Below are 25,496 nucleotides of genomic sequence, written 5' to 3'. Positions count from 1 at the left end.
AACAAAGCAGGTCAAGGTCAAGGTTCAGTCCTAGGTCAGGCTGCCCAGGACATGGCTGTGGGACAGACGCAGCTCATGCACGCCCTTGACCCAGCCTGCACACCCTGACCAGTTCCTTTCTTCTTTGCACATTTGTGCAAATCCGAGTTTGGTCCTTTAAAATTCCCAGAAATGAACAATCAGGAAACAGCCTTTTTGCACCAGTCGAGAAACAGTCTTTGATCATCCACCAGGCCCAGGAACTTTAAAGATTTCGGGGACAGGGAGAGGGCGCAGTATAGGGCAAGGAGAATAATGCCATAAAGGAAGGAGGGAGATGAACGTGAATCTTTTTTGCCAGGGATCTCATTTCTAGGGGTATCACTTTGTGTGAGGAGGACTGTTGCAGTGTGGTGTCTGGGAGTTCACGTGCGGCCCACTCACTGGCTGTGAAGTGTGTTTGGCTCCAGCCCCAACAGCTTGCTCCAGACAGTAGCAATCTTAATGGCCCTTGTGATTGTTAGATCCGTGGTTCAGTGGATAAATAATTACACGGATGCTGTACATAAACAAATAACAGGTCTTTACTGGAGGAGGGCAATCTCTAGACTGGAGTACAGAGGCATGCGCACAGCTTATATACCGGTGTGGTTACTGCCGGTACTACAGTATACAGGAGCTGTAAAAAGTAGTTCTGACTTAAAGCACATACACTACAATTCCTCCCTTTTTAGATTAATAATACCCCCTTAATATTCAAATAACAATTACATTTTTACATGTACATACAATAACAAAAGTCCATTTATAGATTCAGTCTTTGGGGCGGCTTCCTGACCCTTTCGGGATAGCGCCTTTCCGGAGGTTCTTGTTCTTGGTGCAGAGGCGATTCTGACCCCCTTTCATCGGGTAGTTCATCGGGTTCCACTGTTACTGGGTCTGAAGTAGATACTACCGGTATGTCGGGTTCATCCCCAGGTACTCGAGACATGGGGTTGACGCATTCCTGTGATGCTAAGATCTGATCGACGTGGCATCTCACAATGTTCTCCCCGACATCCACTGTGTACATTAATGGCCCCTGCCTTGTACATATTGTTCCGGGTTGCCACTTCTCTGTTCGATAGTCCCGGGCCAAGACTGGTTGCCCTACATTGAAGCTCCTTGTTGGCTTCTCGTTGATGTGCTGGAGTTGTTTGTCCTCAACATTTCTTCGCACATTTGGTCTGAGCAAGTCCAGACGAGATCTCAACCTACGGTTAAAGAACATCATGGACGGGGTCTGGTTGGTAACTGCATGTGTCGCGTTTCGGTAGGCTAATAAGAAATTGTCCATCTTATGCTGTAGTGGAATTTCCTTGTCGCACATGGCCTTTATCGCCTTCTTAAAGGTTTGTACGAACCTCTCAGCCAATCCATTGGTGGTTGGATGATACGGGCCGGATGTGTAATGCCTTACCCCATTCCTTTTCATGAATTTTTGGAACTCATCGGACACAAACTGTGGTCCATTATCGAGCAGATCTGCTCTGGCAACCCGTTTCTGGCAAATATGGTCCGTAGGACTGCAATCGTTTTCTCTGTAGTGGTTGAAGACACCTTTATCACCTCAGGCCACTTTGAATGAGCATCCACTGCTATTAAGAACATTGAGTCCATGAATGGACCAGCGAAATCAATGTGCACCCGTTGCCATGGAGAGGAGGGCCACTCCCATGGGTGTAGAGGGGCATGTGGTGGTGCATTTTGGACCTTCTGGCATCCTAAGCAGCTCTTAGTTAGGTCTTCGATTTGTTGATCGATTCCCGGCCACCACACATAAGCCCTAGCTAGGCTTTTCATTTTCACTCCCCCCAGATGGCCTTCATGTAGCTCATTTAGCACTCTCTCCCTTAACTTGGGTGGAATCACCACTCTGGATCCACACATCACTGTCTCCTGGCATACTGACAGCTGTTCTCTTCTGGATGAGAATGCTGGCAACAGTGAGTCGCCATGTGTTGGCCATCCCCTCACCGACAATTCATATACCCGTGACAGCGTTGGATCATTGCGGGTCTCCTTCTCTATATCCGCGTTTGTTACTGGCAATCGTTCAATTATCGACGAATAAAATATCTCAAAAGGGTCCACTGCTGGTGCTTCCTCCACAGTAGGCAGTGGCAGGCGCGATAGCCCATCAGCGTTCCCATGCTGTCTCGTGCCTTTATATTCTATTTCATATTGATTCACCCCTAGAAACAGGGACCATCTTTGTAACCGCTTTGCAGTCATTACTGGCACGCCCTTCTTAGGATTAAAGATGGAGACAAGTGGTTGGTGGTCAGTCAGCAAGGTGAACTTCTGTCCATGCAGATAGTGGTTGAATTTTTTTACTCCCCATACTAGGCTGAGGGCCTCCCTGTCAATCTGGGCATAGTTGCGCTCGGCTGAGGTTAGTGACCGAGACGCAAAGGCTACTGGCCTCTCCAAACCGTCCGGGAATTTGTGCGACAGCACCGCTCCAGTGCCGTAGGGTGATGCATCACATGCCAAGCGAATTGGTAGTGCTGGGTTGAAATGGGCCAACACCTCTTTTGATGTGATCAATTCTTTACACTTCTGGAAAGCTCGTCTACGTTCGTCATCCCACTTCCATGGTACCCCTGTTCGCAGTAGGGTGTTCAGCGGGTGTAATACCGTAGACAAATTTGGTAAGAACTTGTGGTAATAGTTTACCAGCCCGAGGAACGACCTCAGCTGTGACACATTTTCCGGCGCTGGAGCCTTGACTACTGCCTCTATCTTGTCAGGGGACTTATGTAACCCCTCTTCATCGATGACGTGGCCGCAATACGAGATCTGTTTCTGGAAAAACTCGCACTTGTGGCGATTAGCTCGTAGCCCATATTCCTTTAATCTGGCGAGCACCTTCTCCAAGTTAGCGAGTTGATCACCGTCATTTTCGCCCGTGACCAAGATGTCGTCCAAATAACACTGGGTCCCTGGAATCCCTTGCAGGACCTGATCCATCGCCCTTTGCCAGATAGCCGGAGCCGAGGCTACTCCAAACACCAGCCGGTTGTATTGATAGAGACCTTTATGGGTGTTGATCGTAAGGTAATGTTTCGAAGCTTCTTCTACCTCCATTTGCAAGTACGCCTGGGCTAGATCAATTTTTGTGAAGCGTTTACCACCAGCTAGCGAGGCAAAAATATCCTCAATTCGTGGAAGCGGATATTGCACCGTGTGAAGGACTGGGTTCACTGTCACCTTAAAATCCCCACAGATGCGGACCTTCTTTGGTTCCCCAGGCGTATTACTCAACGACCTCTTCATTACAGGAACGATGGGTGTAGCCCACTCGCTCCAGTCCACTTTGGACAGTACTCCTGAACGTTCCAACCCTTCCAGCTCTGCTTCAACCGCTGGTCTGATCGCATAAGGCACTGGTCTGGCCTTCAGAAACTTTGGGCTTGCATTTTCCTCTATTTTAATTGTTGCTGTTATGCCTTTTAGTGTTCCTAGTCCCTCCTGGAACACTTCTTTTGCGTCAGTTAGCATTTTTGACAGTCGTCCAGGTGTGACGTCGTCATCCTTTTTGGCCTCCACCTTCAGCGCCTGTATGGAATGCCAATCTAAATGTATCTTCCGGATCCATTCACGTCCTAGCAGTGGTGGTCCTCCATTTAGCAATACGTATATATCCATTTTAGGTATTTCCTGACCTTTATATGTCACTTTCACCCTTATTTTTCCTTTGGGGTAGACTTTTTGCCCCGTATACGTCTTCAAGACAATTTCTGTAGCTTTCAAGGGTATGTGTGAAAATAGCCGCTTGTAGTCTCTTTGATTTATGACTGTTAGAGCTGACCCTGTGTCCAATTCCATTTCCACTTGGACTCCGTCTATCTTGAGTGTAACCCAGATAGTCTGGTGATCCTCCATTTCGGTTACATTATGTAGTTTCAGACAACCCAGCTCCTTGCTTCCGGAGTCTGTGTCACTTTTCTGTTCGTCTGAACCACTGTCCATCACCTGGTGTACCTTTTTGTGCTTCTCCTGTGGAGATTTCTTACTGTTGGTTTTCTTCCCAGACCTGCAGACTCTTGCTATGTGTCCTGCTTTCCCACACTGTCTGCACACTTGGTCCTTGAACCAACAATCTTTCTGGTCATGTGTTGTTCTGCCGCAGCGATAGCACTTCCCTGTTCCATAGGTCATTTCGTTGGTGCCATATTCTTGCGGTCTCCGTTGTATCTCTGCAGCGCCCCTTGCGGCTGCTTCGTGTGATACTGCCATACTGAAAGCTTTGTCCAGCGTAAGGTCCTTTTCTGATAGAAGCCGTTTCTGGGTTCCTTCACTTTGTAGCCCACACACAAACTTGTCCCTTAACGTGTCTGCTAGTCCCGCTCCAAACTGGCAGTATTTCGATAGCTTGCGCAGTTCCGTTAGGTACTCAGCATTGCTTTCGTCTTTGTGTTGGTTCCTTTAATGGAACTTAAATCGCTCTGCTATCAGCAGCGGTGTGGGGTTTAAGTGGTCCTGTAGGATTTCTACTATGCTTTCAAAATTCTTGTTCACCGGCTTCTCTGGGGTTATTAGATTTCGCAGTAACCCATAAGTTTTTGCACCCATGGAATTTAACAGAACCAGTGCTTTATTAGCATCTGGCACTTCATTCGCCCTGCAGTACACCTCAATACGTTCCACATATGTCGCCCAATCTTCGACTTCATTGTCGAACGTAGAGATACTGCCACTCTTCGGCATCCTTGGTTGTGCATTAACTATCACCAATGGCACCTCCTGCGCTTCCCCTTCTTCTCCGCTGGCACAAAATGGCATCTCCCGCGCTTTCCTTCCTTCCCGCGCTCGCCCGTCTTCTCCGTTGCGGCTTTGCAAAATGGCGTCTCCCGCGCTCTTCCTTCTTCTCCGCGGCTCAATGGCGCCTCCCGCGCTCTCCCTGCTTCTCCGCGGCTCAATGGCGTCTCCCGCGCTCTCCCTGCTTCTCTGCGGCTCAATGGCGTCTCCCCTTGCTTCGCCCCGCGGACCCTGATCAGCCCGTGATCCCTGGCTGTGCTCTGCGCGTTCCTCTCTTGATATTTGTCGATGCCGCTCATTCAAGAACCCGGCTGTTTCTTCCCCTCTCTCTCTCTGGTTTTGCAGTATTTTTCCTCGACGCTGCTCGGTGATCAACTCCCGGCTGCGCCCTGCTCTCTTCACCCTTTTTCTTACCCCGTCGACGCTGCCCGGCTCTCTCTCTCTGCCGTCGGTCGGCTCCAGCCGCCGCTGCTCGGGAAGGGTCTGCTCTGGACCTGTCGTCAGTCTCTTACTGCTCGTTGTGGCTGGGGAACCAAGCCCGGCTCTCCACAGCCTCCCCAGTGAAGTTGGATCTCTGCCTGACTGCTGGGCGGTTGCTCGCGGTTGACGCCCGTGTTCCTGGACTCTGTAGTGTCCATGTGTAGATAAAGACACTGAAGACAGGAGTTGGTTCATAGGTATTTACTAAGCAAGTCTGGGGTGGGGGGGTGGGGGGGGTGAGGGGTGGGGGGTGGGGGGTGAGGGGTGGGGGTTGAGGGGTGAGGTGTGGGGGGTGTGGGGGGTGGGGGGGTGGGGGGGGTGGGGGGTGGGGGGGGTGGGGGGTGGGTGGGTGGGGGGTGGGGGGGGTTCTAAAGGATATACACAATACACAGGCTTATATAGCCCAAGTGGCAATTACCGGCATTACGCACACCTGGGGCTCTTAAAGGCACATACACCACAGACTCGACTTTTTTTTTTGTTTAATGTTGCAGGTAGATTCGCATCAACACTCGTCGCCACTGTTAGATCCGTGGTTCAGTGGATAAATAATTACACGGATGCTGCACATAAACAAATAACAGGTCTTTACTGGAGGAGGGCAATCTCTAGACTGGAGTACAGAGGCATGCGCACAGCTTATATACCGGTGTGGTTACTGCCAGTACTACAGTATACAGGAGCTGCAAAAAGTAGTTCTGACTTAAAGCACATACACTACAGTGATCTTTTCATGAGAGGTGAACTCAAAGAGTTTAAACATTGATCTTCAATTTAAGTTTTCTACTTGAATCAGAATGAAAATCTCTCTTTCAAATTTCAATTTTTTTGTACATCCCTGACTAATTCACAGGCTTATCAGTGATATCGTACAGCAATAAGCAATGACTAGTTGTTGCTGTCAGTGAGGAGGAGGGTAGGGTGGGGCAGAAGTGAAGATCGAGGGTGAGTTGGTCAGGGAAGGATCTGAGATATTGGCAGGGAAGGAAAGGATTTGAAGTGCAGTGGGATCTGTTTTTAAGATATTAATAGAGAGACAAGGGGCTACTGTCCGCAGGTGATTTTAACTAAGGCATTGGGGGACAGGGAGTGGATGTAGCCAGTGAGGGCAGGGGTGATGGGTGAGTAAGACTTAGTGCAGTAGAGCTTGGAATAAATTGGAATTTGCGGAGAATGGAGAACGGGAGGCCAGCAAGGAGCATTGGAGCAGGTGTCTCTGGAGGTGACGAAGGCACATGTGGAAGTTTCAGGATGAATGTGCAGAGATACCAGCGGAGCTGGGCAATGTTGTGGAAACAGATGCAAGAGGTTTTTGTGGTGAAGAGAGTGTGGCATTCGTAACCAAGCTCAGGGTACAACATGGTGCCAAGCATGTTGGAAAATCACTAAGCCCAGAGACATTGGGGGAATGTTAACCCACACCACACAATGGGTGGGAGAGGATTGAGGGGGGCGGTTAAAATTGTAAAAATGTGACTCCCAACCCCCACCCGCCGCAACGCACCTACTTCTGGTTTAACTTAGGGAGGCTTGGGGTCGGAGAGGCAGATCAGCGACTCTCATATTTAAATGAGGCTGTGTGCTTCAGATTTTGGCAGGCATTTAAATTCACCAGATGCAAGCTGGGTTTCGCAAGGCTCAGGAAACCCGCTCCCACCCATCGATCTCTCTCCCACCACCTCTGTCGATCACAACCCGCCCCTCCACCCCCCGCCAATCACAACCCGCCCCTCCTGGCGATCTCTCCCCCTGCCAGCAATCTCCATGACCCCCCCACCCATCGATCTCTCTCCTGCCACCCCTGTCGATCTCTCCGCTCCCCTCCCACCCCACCGATCACTCTCCCCCCACTGATCATTCCCCCCCTTCCCCCACCGATCTCTTTCACCGCCCCCTCCCCCGCCTCCCGCTGATCCCTCTGACACCCTCCCCGGCAAGATCTCTCCCCAGCCGCCCCCGGCAATCTCTACCACGTCCCTAATATGGCCCTAGCGATCTCTTTTCTCCTGGCGATCTCTCCCCACCCTCCGCGATTTCTCCCCACCCCGCAGCGCTCACTTCCCAACGCCCCGCGATTTCTCCCCGCCCCCAGCGATCTCTCCCCTTCCCCAGCGATTTCTCCCCGCCCCCCAGCGATCTCTCCCCACCCCCCCAGCGATCTCTCCCCACCCCCCCAGCGATCTCTCCCCACCCCCCCAGCGATCTCTCCCCACCCCCCAGCAATCTCTCCCCACCCCCCAGCGATCTCTCCCCACCCCCCAGCGATCTCTCCCCAACACCCTGCGATTTCTCCCCAACCCCCCATGATCTCTCCCCACCCCCCAGCGATCTCTCCCCACCCCCCCAGTGATTTCTCCCCATCCCCCAGCGATCACTCCCCATCCCCCAGTGATCTCTCCCCACCCCCCAGCGATCTCTCTCCACCCCCCAGCGCTCTCTTCCCACCCTCCCAGCGATCTCTCCCCACCCCCCCAGCGATTTCTCCCCACCCCCCAGGCGATCTCTCCCCATCCCTCAGTGATCTCTGCCCACCCCCCATCGATCTCTCCCCACCCCCCAGTGATTTCTCCCCACCCCCCAGCGATCTCTCCCCGCCCCCAGCGATCTCTCCCCTTCCCCAGCGATTTCTCTCCGCCCCCCAGCGATCTCTCCCCACCCCCCCAGCGATCTCTCCCCACCCCCCAGCAATCTCTCCCCACCCCCCAGCGATCTCTCCCCACCCCCCAGCGATCTCTCCCCAACACCCTGCGATTTCTCCCGACCCCCCCAGCGATCTCACCCCACCCCCCCAGCGATTTCTCCCCACCACCCCCAGCGATCTCTCCCCTTCCCCAGTGATTTCTCCCCACCCCCAAGCGATCTCTCCCCACCTCCCAGCAATCTCTCCCCACCCCCCAGCGATCTCTCCCCACCCCCCAGCGATCTCTCCCCGCCCCCCAGCGATCTCTCCCCTTCCCCAACGATTTCTCCCCGCCCCCCAGCGATCTCTCCCCACCCCCCAGCGATCTCTCCCCAACACACTGTGATTTCTCCCCACCCCCCCATGATCTCTCCCCACCCCCCAGCGATCTCTCCCCACCCCCCCGTGATTTCTCCCCATCCCCCAGCGATCACTCCCCACCCTCCCAGCGATCTCTCCCCACCCTCCCAGCGATCTCTCTCCACCCCCCAGCGCTCTCTCCCCACCCTCCCAGCGATCTCTCCCCACCCCCCAGCGATCTCTCTCCACCCCCCAGCGATCTCTCCCCACCCCCCAGCGATCTCTCCCCACCCTCCCAGCGATCTCTCTCCACCCCCCAGCGATCTCTCCCCACCCCCCAGCGATCTCTCCCCGCCCCCCAGCGATCTCTCCCCTTCCCCAACGATTTCTCCCCGCCCCCCAGCGATCTCTCCCCACCCCCCCAGCGATCTCTCCCCACCCCCCAGCAATCTCTCCCCACCCCCCAGCGATCTCTCCCCACCCCCCAGCGATCTCTCCCCAACACCCTGCGATTTCTCCCCACCCCCCATGATCTCTCCCCACCCCCCAGCGATCTCTCCCCACCCCCCCGTGATTTCTCCCCATCCCCCAGCGATCACTCCCCACCCTCCCAGCGATCTCTCCCCACCCTCCCAGCGATCTCTCTCCACCCCCCAGCGCTCTCTCCCCACCCTCCCAGCGATCTCTCCCCACCCCCCCAGCGATTTCTCCCCACCCCCCAGGTGATCTCTCCCTATCCCCCAGTGATCTCTCCCCACCCCCCAGCGATCTCTCCCCACCCCCCAGCGATTTCTCCCCACCCCCCAGCGATCTCTCCCCGCCCCCCAGCGATCTCTCCCCTTCCCCAGCGATTTCTCCCCGCCCCCCAGCGATCTCTCCCCACCCCCCAGCGATCTCTCCCCACCCCCCAGCGATCTCTCCCCACCCCCCAGCAATCTCTCCCCACCCCCCAGCGATCTCTCCCCACCCCCCAGCGATCTCTCCCCAACACCCTGCGATTTCTCCCCACCCCCCCAGCGATCTCTCCCCACCCCCCCAGCGATTTCTCCCCACCCCCCCATGATCTCTCCCCACCGATCTCTCCCCACCCCCCAGCGATCTCTCCCCACCCCCCAGCAATCTCTCCCAACCCCCCCATGATCTCTCCCCACCCCCCAGCGATCTCTCCCCGCCCCCCAGCGATCTCTCCCCACCCCCCCATGATCTCTCCCCACCCCCCAGCGATCTCTCCCCACCCCCCCAGTGATTTCTCCCCATCCCCCAGCGATCACTCCCCACCCTCCCAGCGATCTCTCCCCACCCTCCCAGCGATCTCTCTCCACCCCCCAGCGCTCTCTCCCCACCCTCCCAGCGATCTCTCCCCACACCCCCAGCGATTTCTCCCCACCCCCCAGGCGATCTCTCCCCATCCCCCAGTGATCTCTCCCCACCCCCCCAGCGATCTCTCCCCACCCCCCCAGCGATCTCTCCCCATCCCCCAGTGATCTCTCCATGCCCCCCAGCGATCTCTCCCCGCCCCCTAGCGATCTCTCCCCACCACCCCCAGCGATCTCTCCCCTTCCCCAGTGATTTCTCCCCACCCCCCAGCGATCTCACCCCACCCCCCATGATCTCTCCCCACCCTCCAGCGATCTCTCCCCACCCCCCAGCGATCTCTCCCCACCCCCCAGCGATCTCTCCCCACCCCCCCATGATCTCTCCCCACCCCCCAGCGATCTCTCCCCACCCCCCCAGTGATTTCTCCCCATCCCCCAGCGATCACTCCCCACCCTCCCAGCGATCTCTCCCCACCCTCCCAGCGATCTCTCTCCACCCCCCAGCGCTCTCTCCCCACCCTCCCAGTGATCTCTCCCCACCCCCCCAGCGATTTCTCCCCACCCCCCAGCGATCTCTCCCCACCCCCCCCAGCGATCTCTCCCCATCCCCCAGTGATCTCTCCCCGCCCCCCAGCGATCTCTCCCCGCCCCCTAGCGATCTCTCCCCACCACCCCCAGCGATCTCTCCCCTTCCCCAGTGATTTCTCCCCACCCCCCAGCGATCTCACCCCACCCCCCAGCGATCTCTCCCCACCCCCCAGCGATCTCTCCCCACCCCCCAGCGATCTCTCCCCACCCTCCCAGCGATCTCTCCCCACCCCCCCAGAGATCTCTCCCCATCCCCCAGCGATCTCTCCCCACCCTCCCAGCGATCTCTCCCCACCCTCCCAGCGATCTCTCCCCACCCCCGATCTCTCCCCACCCCCCCAGCAATCTCTCCCCAACCCACAGCGATCTCTCCCCCCTGATCTCTCCCCACACCCCCAGCGATCTCTCCCCACCCCCCCAGCGATCTCTCCACACCCCCGCAGCGATCTCTCCCCAGCCCCCGATCTCTCCTCACCCCCCAGCGATCTCTCCACACCCCCCCAGCGATCTCTCCCCACCCCCCGATCTCTCCTCACCCCCCAGCGATCTCTCCACACCCCCGCAGCGATCTCTCCCCAGCCCCCGATCTCTCCTCACCCCCCAGCGATCTCTCCACACCCCCCGATCTCTCCTCACCCCCCAGCGATCTCTCCACACCCCCCCAGCGATCTCTCCCCACAACCGCATCTCTCCCCCCCGCCGATCTCTTCATTCCCCACCGATCTTTCCCTCCCCCCACCACCATCATGTAATGTTTCCCTGGCTGGGATTAACTAGCTCAGTACAGCCAAAGATTGAGCCTGAATCCATGCTGATGTGTAGGGTCTGGGGCCACACCGTACAGTACGTGCTCTGACTAGCTATCAAAGATCAGTTTAGAATTTTTTTAATGAATACATGTATGTATCAGTTAGTTACCTGTAAGAGACATTATTCAGTCCACCCATCTTCTTGGCCTCTTCAACCTGAGCTCCACTCACATCAATTCCAATCACGTTTTCAAAGAAAGGAGCCAGTCCCCTGGAGCTCTGGCCTGAGCCACATCCCACATCCACTGCAAGGCTGAATGGCTTCCCCTTCTGAAAAGGGAATCATATTCTAGTTAAACACCCATTTCATCAACACTCTCCCCCCACCCACCCCCCAGCAATATCTGTGCTCAGTAATTACAAGTCCAATTATTATAGTTGCACAATATACTGCTGCGCATTCAACAACAACAACTTGCATTTATACAGCGCCTATAAGGTAGTAAAACATCTCAAGATGCTTCACAGGACCGATATCAGACAAAAATTGACACCAAGCCACATAAGAAAATATTAGGCCAGGTGACCAAAAATTTGGTCAAAGAGGTAGGTTTTAAGGAGCGTCTTAAAGGAGGAGAGAGGTAGTGAGATGGAGAGGTTTAGGGACGGAATTCCAGAGCTTAGGGCAGAGGCAGCTAAAGGCACGGCCACCAATGGTGGAACAATTAAAATCGGGGATGCACAAGAGGACAGAATTGGAGGAGCGCAGATAGCTATTGCTCTCTGAAAGAGTCGGCACAGGCTCGATGGGCCAAATCTCCTCCTTCTGCTGTGTTACTCTATGATTCTATGATCTCGGAAGGGCTGGAGGAGGTTACAGAGATAGGGAGGGGCAAGGATATGGAGGGATTTGAAAACAAAGATGAGAATTTTTAAATCAAGGCGTTGCCGGACTGGGAGCCAATGTAGATCAGTGAGCACAGAGGGGTGACGGGTGAAAGTGAATCATTCAAAATGATTCTTGGGTGCACACATGGTCCCAGCAGGAGAAGCAGGGTCAGCACTCGTCAGATTGGGTGAGCGCTGACTCTACAGGGCACTTCCTGGGTCAGGACTAATGGTAACAAAGGCAGCAATCTCCCAGTATATGGGTTGCTGACAAATGGCTCATGGAAAATCTCAAAAGCAATGCAGCCGCTAAAACTAATTGGCCACATGGGGGAGCAGCTTAGCTTTTATAAAGGCTGCAGATAATTGTAATGGTTGTTTCGGCCAATCCATAGGCTGTTTGGGGCATAATAAATGTGCTAGGGTTGCCAACTCTGGTTGGCTGTATTCCTGGAGGTTTCATCACATGACCTCCTGCCGCCCACCGTATTCCCATCCCAATATTTTTTATAAATAATAAACAAAAGTGTTCAAAGAAAATGAATGAGACACAATTTTTTCAATGTCTGTATGATGTTTTCTGCCAGGAGTTGCTCGCAGCAGCGTCCAGGAGATTAATTATTCAATCCTGGAGACCAGAGGCAACCTTGGAGAGTTGGCAACGCAGACCTGTGGCCAAGTGCGGGCTGAGTTGGTTGTAAGTAGGGCACCTCAGGAGACCTCCCCCTGGGATAGCTCATGGACCCTCCCCCTGGGATAGCTCATAGACCCTCCCCCTGGGATAGCTCATAGACCCACCCCCTGGGATAGCTCAGGAGACCCTGCCCCTGGGGTAGCTCATAGACCCTCCCCCTGGGATAGCTCATGGACCCTTCCACTGGGATAGCTCATGGACCCTCCCCCTGGGATAGCTCATAGACCCTCCCCCTGGGATAGCTCATAGGCCCTCCCCCTGGGATAGCTCATAGACCCTCCCCCTGGGATAGCTCATAGGCCCTCCCCCTGGGATAGCTCATAGACCCTCCCCCTGGGATAGCTCATGGACCCTCCTCCTGGGATAGCTCAGGAGACCCTCCCCCTGGGATAGCTCATAGACCCTCCCCCTGGGATAGCTCAGGGACCCTCCCCCTGGGATAGCTCATGGACCCTCCCTCTGGGATGGCTCATGGACCCTCCCCCTGGGATAGCTCATGGACCCTCCCCCTGGGATAGCTCATAGACCCTCCCCCTGGGATAGCTCATGGACCCTCCCCCTGGGATAGCTCAGGAGACCCTCCCCCTGGGATAGCTCATAGACCCTCCCCCTGGGATAGCTCAGGAGACCCTCCCCCTGGGATAGCTCATGGACCCTCCCCCTGGGATAGCTCATAGACCCTCCCCCTGGGATAGCTCATAGACCCTCCTCCTGGGATAGCTCATGGACCCTCCCCCTGGGATAGCTCATGGACCCACCCCCTGGGATAGCTCAGGAGACCCTCCCCCTGGGATAGCTCATAGACCCTCCCCCTGGGATAGCTCATGGACCCTCCCCCTGGGATAGCTCAGGAGACCCTCCCACTGGGATAGCTCATGGACCCTCCTCCTGGGATAGCTCATGGACCCTCCCCCTGGGATAGCTCAGGGACCCTCCCACTGGGATAGCTCAGGAGACCCTCCCACTGGGATAGCTCATGGACCCTCCTCCTGGGATAGCTCATAGACCCTCCCCCTGGGATAGCTCATGGACCCTCCCCCCTGGGATAGCTCATGGACCCTCCTCCTGGGATAGCTCATAGACCCTCCCCCTGGGATAGCTCATGGACCCTCCCCCCTGGGATAGCTCAGGGACCCTCCCACTGGGATAGCTCAGGAGACCCTCCCACTGGGATAGCTCATGGACCCTCCTCCTGGGATAGCTCATAGACCCTCCCCCTGGGATAGCTCATGGACCCTCCCCCCTGGGATAGCTCATAGACCCTCCCCCTGGGATAGCTCAGGAGACCCTCTCCCTGGGATAGCTCATGGACCCTCCTCCTGGGATAGCTCAGGAGACCCTCCCACTGGGATAGCTCATGGACCCTCCTCCTGGGATAGCTCATAGACCCTCCCCCTGGGATAGCTCATGGACCCTCCCCCTGGGATAGCTCATAGACCCTCCCCCTGGGATAGCTCATGGACCCTCCTCCTGGGATAGCTCATAGACCCTCCCCCTGGGATAGCTCATGGACCCTCCTCCTGGGATAGCTCATAGACCCTCCCCCTGGGATAGCTCATAGACCCTCCCCCTGGGATAGCTCATGGACCCTCCTCCTGGGATAGCTCATAGACCCTCCCCCTGGGATAGCTCATGGACCCTCCTCCTGGGATAGCTCATAGACCCTCCCCCTGGGATAGCTCATAGACCCTCCCTCTGGGATAGCTCATAGACCCTCCCCCTGGGATAGCTCATAGACCCTCCCCCTGGGATAGCTCATGGACCCTCCCCCTGGGATAGCTCATGGACCCTCCCCCTGGGATAGCTCATAGACCCTCCCCCTGGGATAGCTCATGGACCCTCCCCCTGGGATAGCTCATGGACCCTCCCCCTGGGATAGCTCATGGACCCTCCCCCTGGGATAGCTCATGGACCCTCCCCCTGGGATAGCTCATAGACCCTCCCCCTGGGATAGCTCATGGACCCTCCCCCTGGGATAGCTCATGGACCCTCCCCCTGGGATAGCTCATGGACACACCCCCTGGGATAGCTCAGGAGACCCTCCCCCTGGGATAGCTCATAGACCCTCCTCCTGGGATGGCTCATGGACCCTCCCCCTGGGATAGCTCATAGACCCTCCCCCTGGGATAGCTCATAGACCCTCCCCCTGGGATAGCTCATGGACCCTCCCCCTGGGATAGCTCATGGACCCTCCCACTGGGATAGCTCATGGACCCTCCCCCTGGGATAGCTCATAGACCCTCCTCCTGGGATGGCTCATGGACCCTCCCCCTGGGATAGCTCATGGACCCTCCCCCTGGGATAGCTCAGGAGACCCTCTCCCTGGGATAGCTCATGGACCCTCCCCCTGGGATAGCTCATGGACCCACTCCCTGGGATAGCTCATGGACCCTCCCCCCTGGGATAGCTCATGGACCCTCCCCCTGGGATAGCTCATGGACCCTCCCCCTGGGATAGCTCATGGACCCTCCTCCTGGGATAGCTCATGGACCCTCCCCCTGGGATAGCTCAGGGACCCTCCCCCTGGGATAGCTCATGGACCCTCCCCCTGGGATAGCTCAGGAGACCCTCCCCCTGGGATAGCTCATGGACCCTCCCACTGGGATAGCTCATGGACCCTCCCCCTGGGATAGCTCATGGACCCTCCCCCTGGGATAGCTCAGGAGACCCTCTCCCTGGGATAGCTCATGGACCCTCCTCCTGGGATAGCTCAGGAGACCCTCCCCCTGGGATAGCTCAGGAGACCCTCCCACTGGGATAGCTCATGGACCCTCCCCCTGGGATAGCTCATGGACCCTCCCCCTGGGATAGCTCATGGACCCTCCCCCTGGGATAGATCATGGACCCTCCTCCTGGGATATCTCAGGGACCCTCCCCCTGGGATAGCTCATGGACCGTCCCCCTGGGATAGCTCATGGACCCTCCCCCTGGGATAGCTCATGGACCCTCCCCCTGGGATAGCTCAGGGACCCTCCCCTGGGATAGCTCATGGACCCTCCCCCTGGGATAGCTCATGGACCCTCCCCCTGGGATAGCTCAGGGACCCTCCCCTGGGATAGCTCATGGACCCTCCCCCTGGGATAGCTCATGGACCCACTCCCTGGGATAGCTCATGGACCCTCCCCCTGGGATAGCTCATGGACCCTCCCCCCTGGGATAGCTCATAGACCCACCCCCTGGGATAGCTCATGGACCCTCCCCCTGGGATAGCTCATGGACCCTCCTCCTGGGATAGCTCATGGACCCTCCCCCTGGGATAGCTCAGGGACCCTCCCCCTGGGATAGCTCATGGACCCTCCCCCTGGGATAGCTCATGGACCCTCCCCCTGGGATAGCACATGGACACTCTGTGGTGATTATTCTTGTTTTATAAGAAGCATTGTAATTGGTTGCCTGTTTTCCTGCCTTGAGATATATGCTGTAAACTTATTGGTTAGTTGATTCCATGTGACCTCTGGTGGCCATCTTAAATTCAGTTCTCTACAGTTTGGTTGAGACTGGGTGCTTAACATGTACTGCTGGTTTTTTAAGGTTAATAAAGCCTAGCTTTTGAAAGGCAAGCTACTCTTTATTTCAATTTATTAACCTTTTGCTATAATGGAATGATATCTTCGACCGGAACGATTTAATGCTGACCCTAATTCTGCAGGAGTGGATGATCAATGGAAACATTGGTATCGTACATTTAAAAACTTTTTGGGCGTGTTGGATCAGCAATCTCTGAATAAGTTGGATATACTAATCAACTACATTGCTCCGGATGTGTATAAGTATATTTTGGACTGTGAAACTTATGAATTGGCTATTGCTACGTTGAAAAAAATTTTGTTAAACCTAAAAATGAGGCATTTGCACGTCACCTTTTATCTGCCCGTAGGCAGCAGGCGGGAGAATCCTTGGATGCTTATTTACAAGCACTCCGGCGCCTTGGTGCTAACTGTAATTATAAAGCCGTGTCTGCAGAAGAACATAAGGAAGAGTCGGTACGGGATGCATTTATTAATGGATTACTGTCTAGATCAATTCGTCAGCGGATATTAGAAAATAAGACCTTGGATCTTAAGAGTGCTTTTGAGCAAGCCTCTATATTGGATTTGGCTCAGAGAAGTTCGGATTCTTATGCTCTTTTTGATCGGCCTGCGACCGTGGTTTCGGCAGTTTCGGATGAAAGGGAGTCACGTGGATTTAATAGGAGTGGTTTACCAGATTCCGAAACAGTTTCTACTTCGGCAGCTGTTGCCTCTAGGATTCAGAAGTGTTATTTTTGCGGGAACGCCCGGCACCCCCGTCTGAAGTGCCCTGCCCGGGAGGCTGTGTGTAGTAAATGCGGCAAGGGAGGTCATTATACACGTGTTTGCAAATCGGTTGCCTCCTCTGCGACCATTCAGCCTTTAGATAGGGCGTTTATTGTATCAGTTTCTGCCGCCTTTTCCCATGGCCTAAACAAAGCTATAGTTATGGCCCAAGTTAATGGGTTAGAAGTGAAGGCCCTTATAGATACGGGCAGTACTGAGAGCTTTATAAGTCTTCAGTTTGTGAGGGAGAAGCGTTTGAAAATTTCGCCTGTTTCTTATCAGGTGTGTATGGCTCAGACGACTCTCACCTCACAAGTAGCTGGTTGTTGCCTTGTGAAATTAATTCTCCTAGGTAATACGTATACTGATATACGCCTATCCGTTCTGCCTAATCTCTGTGCGGACATTTTGATTGGTCATGATGTGCTTCAATTACATGAGTCCCTCAGTCTTTCATTCGGAGGAACTAAGCCACCTTTGTCTATTTGTGGATTAACTTCTTTATTCATTTCTCCATTATCACTTTTTTCCAATTTGATGCCGGACTGTAAGCCAATTGCTACCAAGTCAAGAAGGTATAGCAGTCAGGATAAAGAATTTATTAATTCTGATGTTCAACGTCTTTTATCGGAAGGAATCATTGAACCTAGTTTTTCGCCCTGGCGGGCACAGGTAGTTGTCACCACTAATGAGAGACATAAGAAGCAAATGGTGATAGACTACTCTCAAACTATTAACAGGTATACTCAATTAGATGCGTACCCCCTGCCTAAGATTGATGAGCTTATCAATAAAGTATCTCAATATAAGGTTTTTAGCACTATTGACCTAAAGAGTGCTTATCATCAGATTCCTATCGCTAAGAGGGACAAACCATATACGGCCTTTGAAGCTGGCGGAAAGCTGTACCAGTTTTGCCGAGTACCATTCGGTGTTACTAACGGTGTCGCCTGTTTTCAACGAGCAATGGATGCTTTTATAAGTGATAACTCTCTCTCTGACACCTTCTCATATTTAGATGACATCACAGTGTGTGGCAAATCAAGGGTGGAGCACGATTTTAATCTAGAAAGATTCCTTCAAGTTGCGGAAAAAGTTGGCTTAACTTTCAATAAAGAGAAGTGTATCTTTTCGACCACCGAGGTAAATTTACTGGGGTATATTATCTCGGGAAACAAGATTAAACCAGATCCAGAACGGCTGCGACCACTGATTGAGTTACCTTGCCCTACTAATTCTAAGGCCTTGCAACGAGTTGTTGGACTGTTTTCTTATTATTCTAATTGGATTGCAAACTTCTCGCAGAAGATCCGGCCCCTTATTCGGGTTACGACATATCCTCTATCATGGGAGGCCAGGATGTGTTTTGATAATCTTAAAAAGGATATCCTTGGAGCAGTTGTGCATTCTATTGATGAGCAGGTTCCCTTTGTGATTGAGACGGACGCTTCCGATTTTGCAATTGGGGCTACCCTGAACCAAAATGGAAGACCTGTGGCCTTTTTCTCACGTACTCTGAGCAATAGTGAGCAGAGACATTCATCAATAGAGAAAGAGGTGTACGCAATAGTAGAAGCACTGCGTAAATGGAGACATTATTTATCTGGGCGACATTTTACGTTAGTAACTGACCAAAAATCTGTGTCCTTCATGTTTGATGTCAAACATTTCGGAAAGATTAAGAATGATAAAATAATGAGGTGGAGGATCGAGTTGGCATGCTACCATTTCGATATAGTCTATCGTCCGGGGAAGGATAATGTTGCCGCTGATGCGCTGTTGAGGGCTTATTGTTCTGTGCTTCACAGAGATACGCTTATTAATCTTCATAATGCTTTGTGCCATCCTGGTGTTACGAGGATGATACACTTCGTGCGCAGTAAGAATTTGCCCTTTTCAGTTGAAGACGTCAAGTGGATGACTTCGTCATGCTCTGTCTGCGCCCGGTGTAAACCGAATTTCTTTAAGCCTCAACGAGCTCATCTTATAAAGGCTACTTCTCCCTTTGAACGCCTGAGCATTGATTTTAAGGGGCCTCTTCCTTCAACGACTCAGAATCGATATATATTTACTGTTGTGGATGAGTTTTCAAGGTTCCCTTTTGCTTTTCCTTGTGCAGATGTATCAGCTGCTACAGTTATTAAATGTCTGACTCAACTTTTTGTCATCTTTGGGATGCCTGCGTATATCCATTCGGATCAGGGAAGTTCTTTTATGTCTTCCCAGTTGAAGGAATACCTCCAGAGTCGGGGAATTTCTACTAGCAGAACTACCCCGTATAATCCCCAGGGTAATGGACAGTGCGAACAATACAATGGGGTGATCTGGAAGGCAGTTATGTTGGCTTTGACATCCCAGAACCTTAAGAATACACAGTGGGAAATGGTACTGCCTGATGCCCTGCATTCCATTAGATCATTGCTTTCAACGGCTACTAATGTGACCCCCCATGAAAGGCTCTTCAACTATCCGTGGAGATCCTCTATGGGATATTTGGTACCTTCATGGCTTACTATGCAGGGACCTGTGCTGCTCCGACGCCATGTTAGACTGTCAAAGTATGATCCTTTAGTGGAGGAGGTGGAGCTATTGGAGGCAAATTCCCAATATGCTCATATTCGATTCCAAGATGGGAAAGAAAGTACGGTTTCAGTTAAAGACTTAGCTCCTTGTGGTGGCCAGCCCTCTCCTGAGGACATTAACAATAGCCATAATTCAGATAATGTTGATGTCGTCACAGATACTATGAACATTTCCAATCCTATTGCAGACACTTACAATTCTTTCAGTCTGCCCCCGATGGATGTTCATGACCCTCCCAGTTTACCTTCTAATGGGACTTCCAATCCGGAAACCGTTGATAATTGGGATATTGATAGCCTCCCTGCAGAAGATATTTCTGTGTCTCCTGGTGTGGGAGGGCAAGGAGCTCCACCAAGGCTAAGAAGGTCGACACGAACAAGATATCCGGTCGACCGATTAAAAATGGACTTTTAATATAATTAATAATTTAATAGTAAAATTTTAAAATTGTTGAAGGCATTATACATGTATTGCTCTAGTCATAAATAATTAATTGTAAACTGTAAAGGCTACCTATGTGGAAGTATATTTTAAAAGGAGGGGTGAATGTGGTGATTATTCTTGTTTTATAAGAAGCATTGTAATTGGTTGCCTGTTTTCCTGCCTTGAGATATATGCTGTAAACTTATTGGTTAGTTGATTCCATGTGACCTGTGGTGGCCATCTTAAATTCAGTTCTCTACAGTTTGGTTGAGACTGGGTGCTTAACATGTACTGCTGGTTTTTTAAGGTTAATAAAGCCTAGCTTTTGAAAGGCAAGCTACTCTTTATTTCACCCTCCCCCTGGGATAGCTCATGGACCCTCCCCCTGGGATAGCTCATAGACCCACCCCCTGGGATAGCTCATAGACCCTCCCCCTGGGATAGCTCATAGACCCTCCCCCTGGGATAGCTCATGGACCCTCCCCCTGGGATAGCTCATGGAGCCTCCCCCTGGGTAGCTCATGGACCCACCCGCTGGGATAGCCCATAGACCCTTCCCCTGGGATAGCTCAGGGACCCTCCCCCTGGGATAGCTCAGGAGACCCTCCCCCTGGGATAGCTCATAGACCCTCCCCCTGGGATAGCTCATGGACCCTCCCCCGGAATAGCTCAGGGACCCTCCCCCTGGGATAGCTCATAGACCCTCCCCCTGGGATAGCTCAGGAGACCCTCTCCCTGGGATAGCTCATAGACCCTCCCCCTGGGATAGCTCAGGGACCCTCCCCCTGGGATAGCTCAGGGACCCACCCCCTGGGATAGCTCATGGACCCACCCCCTGGGACAGCTCATGGACCCTCCCCCTGGGATAGCTCAGGGACCCTCCCCCTGGGTAGATCAGGGACCCTCCCCCTGGGATAGCTCATGGACCCTCCCCCTGGGATAGCTCAGGGACCCCCCCCCGGGATAGATCAGGGACCCTCCCCCTGGGATAGCTCATGGACCCCCCCCCCCGGGATAGATCAGGGACCCTCCCCCTGGGATAGCTCATGGACCCTCCCCCTGGGATAGCTCATGGACCCTCCCCCTGGGATAGCTCAGGGACCCTCCCCCTGGGATAACTCAGGAGACCCTCCCCCTGGGATAGCTCATGGACGCTCCCCCTGGGATAGCTCATGGACCCTCCCCCTGGGATAGCTCAGGAGACCCTCCCCCTGGGATAGCTCATGGATGCTCCCCCTGGGATAGCTCATGGATCCTCCCCCGGGATAGCTCATGGACCCTCCCCCTAGGATAGCTCAGGGACCCTCCCCCGATATAGCTCATGGACCCTCCCCCTGGGATAGCTCATGGACCCTCCCCCTGGGATAGCTCATGGACGCTCCCCCTGGGATAGCTCATGGACCCTCTCCCGGGATATCTCATGGACCCTCCCCCTGGGATAGCTCAGGGACCCTCCCCCTGGGATAGCTCAGGGACCCTCCCCCTGGGATAGCTCAGGAGACCCTCCCCCTGGGATAACTCATGGACGCTCCCCCTGGGATAGCTCAGGGACCCTCCCCCTGGGACAGCTCCGGATACCTCACCCCCACCCTGGGATGCGCAACAGAAGGCAGAGGCAGTGCAGTACTGGCTGTGATTGCCTTGGTTGCCACTGGCACTGGCAGAGCCAACTCTATGGTGGAGGTGTCTGTGCAGCAGTTAAGCACAGCCCTGCACCTGGCTCCCTGCTGACCCAGATCTTGTGCAGCCTGCTCCACACCGCCATTGGCCAGCAAAGGTGTGCCAGATGGCGGGTGTGGACAATTGTGCTCCATTGGGTCCTAGTCTCCCTGGCATCCAGGACAACTTCAAACATGAAATACGGTGAATGGGGAGCATTCAAAGCACCCACCAGCACTAAGATTAGTCAAGGGTTCTCAGATTGCACGGATGCAGTCAGTGGTGCCTCGGACTTGGGGTAAACACAGCCATGGTAACTGGGCCCTTCTTTAGGCGGTCAGGGCATCCAGTCAGGCGGGAGTCTCGTTAATACATGCAAATCAGAGTCTTGCGATGTCATTAGGACCCCGATGGCATTTTAAGGGCTGACTGAGTGAGCAGCCCACTGTGGTCACCCAGCTCTGGAAAACCTGGCGGGGGAGAAGAGAAGGCCCTTTATGGTCAGTCAATAACTTTCCTTCGTGAAGCCAGGAAGTGCAGAAGTGTAAGTCTGGACCTCTGCTACCCCCTCTTCCCAGCCACGAAATGTCACCAATTTCATAGAAACATAGAAACATAGAAGATAGGAACAGGAGTAGGCCATTCGGCCCTTCGAGCCTGCTCCGCCATTCAACGAGATCATGGCTGATCATCCAAACCCTAGCACCCGGTCCCTACACCGACAGCCATCCCACCCAAGCCCTATCCCCGTAACCCCGTAACCCCACATATTTAATCCCCCCTAACACTAAGGGCCAATTTTTATCATGGCCAATCAACCTAACCCGCACATCTTTGGACTGTGGGAGGAAACCGGAGCACCCGGAGAAAACCCACGCAAACACGGGGAGAATGTGCAAACTCCACACAGACAGTCACCTGAGGCCGGATTTGAACCCGGGTCCCTGGCGCTGTGAGGCAACAGTGCTAACCACTATGCCACCGTGCTGCCCAGCTCAGTTTAAAGACAAATTGTTTTGTGCATCATTTACAGCTAGTAAACTATAAAGCCTGATCTCTCCTGGGTAACAAGCAATGTTACCTCTAATTTATTTTTTTGTGCGCAGCCCCTTTAACTGGCTGTGTGGCCCACTCAAATTTTCACGAATGCGCGGTTTCTTCCATGTAAAAGCTGCTGAGAGGCCTGCGCAAGACCTCCAGCGGCCGCACAGCTTCGCAGGAACATTGGTAACAAGGTGTGAGCCACAGGTGAAAGGGCAGCCAATGGAACAACGAGAAACTTCAGAAAAAATAGTGTTAAAAGTTTTCAGTCGAGTACTCTATCTCTCAGCTCTTTCCTACCTAAATGAGTACAAATTCATCATGTTCAGCTGTTTACATACAGGAATTCATTGACAAATGGAATAGTACCAGGAAACAAGTCCTGAATTGATCGAGGCTTCCTTTACTTTACCAATGCTCACAACTCGAAGTTATTCCTTTTTACTGTAACGGTCACGCGCTTAACCTTCGACAATGCAACTTCAACCCTGGTGATGTTTGGAAAGCCAAATGGAGTTCACAAGAAATCACAAACATCTCGTGAAAGACCCGACGCAGAAGATCCCTGGCTTCAATCTTTGCAAACCCTAAACCACATCCGCACAAACCATGGCAGATGCGAATACTTGATGCACAAATGGAGAATTAAAAACTCTCCAGTGTGCGACTGTGGTCACCCAGAACAGACCATGGAACGTACAATAACTCAATGAGCAATTCACAAATACGGAGGAGGCATCACAGCAATAAACTCCGCTACTCCTGACCCAATTGTCCGGTTTAACCACCTAAATATAAAATTATAGTTACTTTACATCTACACCCATATGAAGTAATGCTATAACTGTCACAGGCCGACCCTTTTTTTCAAGGATCTGCTGGCTATGTTTATTTCTCCACATTCTCACCTTTCTCTGCAGGTAGTTAAGGACCAGGTTGTGGATTTCAGCAGGTGAAGGGAGCCTGTACTTCTGATACAGGGCAGCGTGTTTCTGCTCCTCAAAAAAACGTGCAGCCATGATCATGTAGCTTCGAGCAACTGAACGTCTGTCTGCCAGGTTTCTTTAACACAGGTAATTCCTGAAGGTCACTCTTCTCCGTCACTGAGTCAGTAATAAGCACTCACTATGATTATAACCAATCTGTCTCTAAGGCGGGACCTGAACTTTCTTTCCAACCATTTAGCGCTTTCATATCACGGTCATCTGCACACATCAAGATTAGAAGTACGCGACTGGGCAGTGCAATGTGAGGTAACTATTAATAGAAAGACTGAACACAATGGCAAAGTAAACTTAGCCTCTGGAAATAATTGACAGTTTCTGAAGTTTGATAAAAGGCTGTTTCTGCTGACACAAGCAGCTGTTGTAGAGGCGATTACTGTCTAGGTTCTGGACTATGGCCCATGGAAAGCAAGGAGTGGGGGAGGGACATTGTACAGACAGACAGAAAGACTTGCATTTATATAGCGCCTTTCAGGACCTCAGAACATCCCAAAGCGCTTTACAGACAATGAAGTACTTTTTGAAGTGCAGTCACTGTTGTAATGTGGGAAATACGGCAGCCAATCTGCGCAGAGCATTGAACACACCTACACCGCACAATGTAAGGGTTAGTAAACCTTGGAATTATCAATACTGTAATTTATCCTGACACTTCTTTGGGTACGAGGCTGACTAAGCCAGCTGGATAGGTGGGTGAATGGGACTTGCTGCGTGTTAGGATAGGTGCAGCAGAGTTTTGGATGAGCTCAAGTTCATTGAAGGTGGAAGATGGGAAGCTGACCAGGAGAACATGGGAATAGTCGAGTCTGGCAAATAACACATAAATGTAATGTTATGCAGGTTGTAGAACCAACACAGAATACACTCTCATTTTTTAAAATTCATTTATTTATTGCCCATCGCTAGTGTGGGGGGGAGGAGAGGGTGAACACGGTGCAGGTGTAAATGGGTTGAGGGGGGAAGAACGTGATCCAGGCCTGACAGAGGGCAGGAGAACGTGATCTATGTTCCCATCTGGATCACGTTCTTGCTCTCATCCCCCCCTCCTTTAGACTTGGATCACATTCCTTCCAGCCCCTCCCCCCACTATTCTCACCAGGCTCCACCCGCCAACAAGTTCCTGACCTCCCGCCGAGTCACTGACCTTCTCCCTCCCCCAAGCTCCTGACCTTCTCCCCACTCTGAGCTCCTCTCTCTCTGATCCCCTCTCCCCCCTCCATCCTCTCTCCCCCATCCCCTCTCTGCCTCCCTTCGATCCCCTCTCCCCCCCTCCATCCCTCTCTCCCCATCCCCTCTCTGCCTCCCTTCGATCCCCTCTCCCCCCTCCATCCTCTCTCCCCCATCCCCTCTCTCTGCCTCCCTTCGATCCCCTCTCTGCCTCCCTTCGATCCCCTCTCCCCACTCCCATACCCTCCCCCCTCCAATCCCCTCTCTTCCCTCCAATCCCCTCTCCCAATCCCCTCTCTGCCTCCCTTCGATCCCCTCTCTCTCCCTCCAATCCCCTCTCTTCCCTCCAATCCCCTCTCCCTCAATCCCCCCTCTGCCTCCCTTCGATCCCCTCTCCCCCGCTCCATCTTCTCTCTCCCCCCACCCTCTCTCCCCCATCCCCTCTCTGCCTCCCTTCGATCCCCTCTCCCCCCTCCAATCCCCTCGCCACCCACACCCTCTCTCCCCCCCGATCCCCTCTCTGCCTCCCTTCGATCCCCTCTCCCCACTCTATACCCTCCCCCCTCCAATCCCCTCTCTTCCCTCCAATCCCCTCTCCCCCCAATCCACCCTCTGCCTCCCTTCGATCCCTCTCTCCCCCTCCAATCACCTTGCCACCCATACCCTCTCTCCCCCCCGATCCCCTCTCTGCCTCCCTTCGATCCCCTCTCCCCCCTCCATACCCTCCCCCCTCCAATCCCCTCTCTTCCCTCCAATCCCCTCTCCCCCCAATCCCCTCTCTGCTCCCTTTGATCCCCTCTCTCCCCTCCAATCCCCTCCCCCCTCCAATCCCCTCTCCCCCCTCCAA

The 25,496-nt window shown here is 53.5% G+C and overlaps 1 protein-coding gene across 2 annotated transcripts in view; it reads right to left on the bottom strand.

Annotated features, from left to right (window-relative positions):
• LOC147120052 (putative methyltransferase DDB_G0268948) overlaps positions 1–23,569 on the bottom strand; it is a 174,044-nt gene extending 150,475 nt beyond the window's left edge. For both annotated transcript variants that reach the window (XM_085985568.1, XM_085985569.1), the window contains exons 1-2: positions 23,387–23,569; positions 11,065–11,225 (exon numbers count right to left, since the gene is read on the bottom strand). In XM_085985568.1, coding sequence (XP_085841694.1) covers positions 11,065–11,225; positions 23,387–23,503 — 278 coding nt within the window. In that variant the 5' untranslated portion in view covers positions 23,504–23,569. The remainder of the gene's footprint in view (positions 1–11,064; positions 11,226–23,386) is intronic.
• Positions 23,570–25,496: the final 1,927 nt, after the last annotated feature.

Source organism: Somniosus microcephalus, chromosome 4 (genome assembly GCF_052327205.1).
Source record: "Somniosus microcephalus isolate GS21.2 chromosome 4, FLI_Smic_1.0, whole genome shotgun sequence".
In the NCBI taxonomy this organism is placed as follows: Eukaryota; Metazoa; Chordata; class Chondrichthyes; order Squaliformes; family Somniosidae; genus Somniosus; species Somniosus microcephalus.
The sequence above is the reverse complement of the archived record's forward strand: the minus strand, read 5'-3'. Positions and strand labels throughout refer to the sequence as shown.